The sequence below is a fragment of the Hyposmocoma kahamanoa genome, unplaced genomic scaffold, assembly GCF_003589595.1.
Source record: "Hyposmocoma kahamanoa isolate Upper Pololo Valley unplaced genomic scaffold, ASM358959v1 160, whole genome shotgun sequence".
Lineage (NCBI taxonomy): Eukaryota > Metazoa > Arthropoda > Insecta > Lepidoptera > Cosmopterigidae > Hyposmocoma > Hyposmocoma kahamanoa.
This window is the reverse complement of record NW_020653575.1, coordinates 4,789,516-4,794,051: the sequence shown is the minus strand read 5'-3', so window position 1 is coordinate 4,794,051 and position 4,536 is coordinate 4,789,516. Positions and strand designations below refer to the sequence as shown.

Here is a 4,536-nt window from a genome sequence, read left to right as displayed (position 1 = left end):
GTAGTTTTTAAATATTTTCTGGAGGAGGAGGAGGTTCTCAATTGGACTGTATGTTCTTTTTTTTTTTTTCTTTTTTTTTGTATGTTTGTTACGCGATAATTCCGGTATTTGTGAACCGATTTTCATGATTCTTTTTTTGTTGGAAAGGGGGCACTTCCATAGTGATCCCATTTCATTTTGAAGAAAATCATCCACCTCAAAGGGTGGCTGTTCACGCATGAAGATTCATTTTTATAAATAGCGCCTAACTTTAATTTAGGAGCAATTACTTTTAGCAATTATTTAGTTGATTTTGCTATTTCATCAATTCAAGGCGTTTTTCCCTCGATATACTTTGAGTAGTGTCGTAGTGAGAACCTATTTTTATTATCTCCAGTATCAAGTCCTGTATAGTGGCGCACTAGGGGATATTTCAATGAAACTTAGCAAATAGACGTAATTCCACGTACTTTTGAGGTCGGTTTTTTTAGTACTCTGTACTGAGATTATTATTACACATGTTATTAAAACAATGGAACGCTGCGGTGTATGAAATAGTATAAAATGGTATTAAAAAGTGAAATCTTTAGAAAATTGAGATAGTACCGGTTGCCATTCACACTCACAGTCGATATGTATAAGTAAAACCAATCGTTCCTATACTTAATATACGTTAATATTCCGTTTGATCCACGGCAAGAATTTGGCTAAATCTGTAAAGACCACGTAATGAGTGGGATCACAGCGGTACTCGTTCTGCCGAGCCACGGAGAGCGAGACCAGGCCTCGTAGGTACCACCGGTTTTGTTTGTTGAACACCATGCCGCCTCCGCTGTCACCGTTGCAAACGGATGTGCCTGAAAAAGTTAAAGTTAATTTTTAGTAAGGACGCGCTGTAGGTAGCGATGAGGCAAGCTCGGTTTCTTTCCATCACCCGATGCTAATCTTTATTGGTACTCTTCAGCTTCTCCATAATAAAACCTAGTAAGTACTTTAGATCAAGATCGCTCTTAAACAATTTTCATTTCAATGTAAAATAGGTAATAGTATTAGATAGGAAAGTAATCTACGAATGTATGAATATCATCAAAATAATCACAAGTTATATATTACATAGAATCAAAACACAATATAAGCATTTGTTAGGTATCTGGTTTAGTTATTGCATTGGAAAGTTTAGAAAAGAATTTGATTTTATTTGACTAATTAAATTAAGAAAACGACTAAAATTTTCAGTATCAGTAAACGTTATTATCCACTAATTGCTTATTCAAATACCTAGTAAGCCGCTTTAATTACTTGAAAACCTAGCAAGTCTCAATTAGGTAGGTACTTGATATGTTTTTAATCATATTTACATCATACTTGAAACAAAAATTAACAAGTAAAGTTACAATTTTTTTTATAATATCAAGTGACAGGACGAACAAGTCGTACCTGATGGTAAACTATACACCTGTCCATAACATTTGCAATGCCACTCAGAGCTTTAAAACGCAAAGATCCGAGGGGCACTGCCACGGCGTCCGACACCTTGAGATATAAATTGACAAGTCCCAAGTGCCTGTAATTTCACCTGCACCCTTACCCTTCAAAACTGGAACACAGGATTGCTGACATTACTGCTTGGCGGCGGGGCCGCTTATTCCCAGTTGTCACCACTGGCTTTGTTCCCACTGCCGACAAATGGGAAAGAGTCCCATATGTCACCAGGTGGTGACAAACGGGATAAAAAGTCTCAGTTGTTACCAGTGGTGATTTTCAGTGGCGACAAATGGGGAAAAAATCCCATGTTACCAAGTGGTGACAAACGGGATAAAAAGTTCAGTTGTTATCAGTGGCGACAAATGGGGAAAAAAAAATTCCATATGTTACCAGGTGGTGACAAACGGTATAAAGAGATCAGTTGTTGCCACTGGCGGGTAATGGAATTTAAAATATCCCAGTAGGTTGCCAGTGGTACAAAAAACCAAATAAAAAATTAATTAAGTTTAATTATAAAAGTATAGATCTTATTAACTCGAATTTTATTTTATTCCTTTTCGATGGCGGCAATAAACTTACATTAATTGGATTTTTTTATTCCCTTTGGTTTTTCTTGCCACCGGCAACCAACTACTTTTTAGTTTGTCACCACCTGGTAGCATATGGGATTTTTTCCCATTTGTCGTCAGTAGAAATCACAACTGGCAACAACTGGGATTTTTTTATCCCGTTTGTCACCTCCTGGTAACATATGGGATTTTACCTATTTGTCGCTAGTGGGAACAAAGCTAGTGGTGACAACCGGGAATAAGCGGGCAGAAATTGGTGTGGCGGTACGCAAGGAACCAGCCACCACGAATATGGGAATATCACACCTCCCTCAACTCCGCCACAGTCGGCTAAGCGCCAGACGCTGTGAGTCGACCGGTCCAGGCGACGGAGGGTTTCATTTGCCATCGCAAGTAAATAACAATTAAACGCGAAATAGGTAAGGTAGCAGTACTTCCCTCGACGGACTTTTAACTATTACTAACTGCTACTAATATCATAATGTAAGAGAATATTTAAACGATAAACAAATATGTTCATAATTATTAAAATAATTAATGTACACAGTACACAGTGTATTTAGTTGACATACATGTATAAATACTAGGTATTAACGCTATCACAATGTTTTGTTATTATTATTTAGCACATATAGATATTTATAAATCTTTTAAAAATAATAATATAATATTAGAATAGTTTTATTTGAGATTGAAGAATTGTTTTTTTGTATAAATTGTATTTTGTTTCTTGTAAGGTTTTTGGAGATTTTATTTGTGAAATGTCGCCCCGTCCGTGTATTTTTTGCTGTGTCCGACAGGGTCCCAAAGATCTAATTTAACCGTGTCCACCTGCTACATTGTAGACTTTTGGGAATGCAATAAAGTACTGAGTATTGAATTTGTTTAACGAGACTTACGACATTTTTGACTGGTCACGAACCAGGCCCTGTACTCTCAGACCTGACTACTCGTACATTACTAGGTTTTAAAGTTTTGAAATGCGATAAATTATAGAATTTTGAAGAGGCTGTTTCAGTATAAGCAGACCTCCTTGTGACACAGTTCGTCCAGGGAAGTACTGCCACCTTAAAGGTGCTGGTGAAATTGCAGGCGCATGGGATCACGCAATGGCAGTGCCCCTCAGATCTTAGCGATTTAAAGCTCTGAGTGGCACTGCAAATGTTATGGACAGGCGTAGCTTACCATCAGGTGCACGACTTGTTCGTCCCGTCACTTGATATTATAAAAAAAACAGTACTTAGGTACTATGGGAGTAATATATCCACTAAAAACGGTTTTCAATAAATATGTTCCTTTCTAGGTTTTGCTCTAGAGCAGTCGTCTAATTCCGTTTGCGTCGACAAAGCAAAGCTGCACTACTAAATGTTAATTTTTTAATTATTTTTTTCCGTTTTGTGGGGAGACTTCTTCACTGTTCTACAATTTCTTTTTTATACACCAGTAATATAATTTAGATAATCATTACATAATTACGTTCATGGTACAAACTGTAGTCCAATAATAATCCAAATTATAACTTACTCAGCTCCAAAAACACCACAGGTTTTAAAATGGAAATAAGCATTAATAAGCATTGGACATTAAAAGAAAATTCAAAGAAGATAAAGTAAAAAAAGTGTGAGTTTACATTTTTAAGTTAGGAGAGGTTAGAAAATTAATGGAAGCCGGTTGTGCAGTTTTTTTTACAAGAAATACATAGGTACGCACCTACACACCTACGTATTAAATTTTAATAAGTGGATAGCATTCATTTGGTATTAATAAAATTAGAAAGGTTATCATTTAATTCTAGGTATATTCAGAACATACTTTTTCTAGTTCCGGAATGACCATCGATGCCTCCTGGAAGCAAAAGCATAATGGCTTTACACAGCCAATTTCTGCGGAATAAAAGCGGGAAGTAGCTTCGCAAGTTTACAAAGCGGGAGTTTGTTTAAGTACTCCTTTATTTAAGAAAATAGTGCTGAAATTAGGTCATAAAATTACACAAAAACAACAAACAAACTAGACAATTTGTTGTTTTTTTATTGCCAGCAACTTTATCCTGTAAAGGAAGGCCATTTATACCATTTTTTATATACAACTATGTACTACAACTTGCTACTAAAAGTAGCAAGGCAACTGAAAAGAAATATCGCACCCCTCGTGGAAGAATGGCATAAGTGCAGTTACATCAAAAATGTTTATTGCTCCATTAGATACAGATAAATGTAACCTACATCTTCTCAAATTTTGTAACACTATCTACAATATCGAGTTCTTAAATCGAGTAGATTTAAATCGCGTATATTTGTTTTTCCAAATAAACCAACGTTTCGGGCCCACAGGTGCCATGGTTACGCTTGACTGAGGTGGTTCAGTCATCAACCAGTTATGTCTAATGTTAATGCACCCTATTTTTTCACTATAGTTACAAAAGTTATTAATTAAATACCTTATTTTTAATTTTACAAAGATCTATAATATTATTATTTAGGAAATGAAACTATTTTTCCGGATT

General features: G+C 35.8%; 1 protein-coding gene across 1 annotated transcript in view; it reads right to left on the bottom strand.

Annotated features, from left to right (window-relative positions):
* Positions 1-470: 470 nt before the first annotated feature.
* Positions 471-4,536, bottom strand: part of LOC113225462 (serine protease Hayan-like) — a 37,322-nt gene continuing 33,256 nt past the window's right edge. The window contains exons 9-10 of the mRNA XM_026457778.1: positions 3,846-3,916; positions 471-836 (exon numbers count right to left, since the gene is read on the bottom strand). Coding sequence (XP_026313563.1) covers positions 643-836; positions 3,846-3,916 — 265 coding nt within the window. The 3' untranslated portion in view covers positions 471-642. The remainder of the gene's footprint in view (positions 837-3,845; positions 3,917-4,536) is intronic.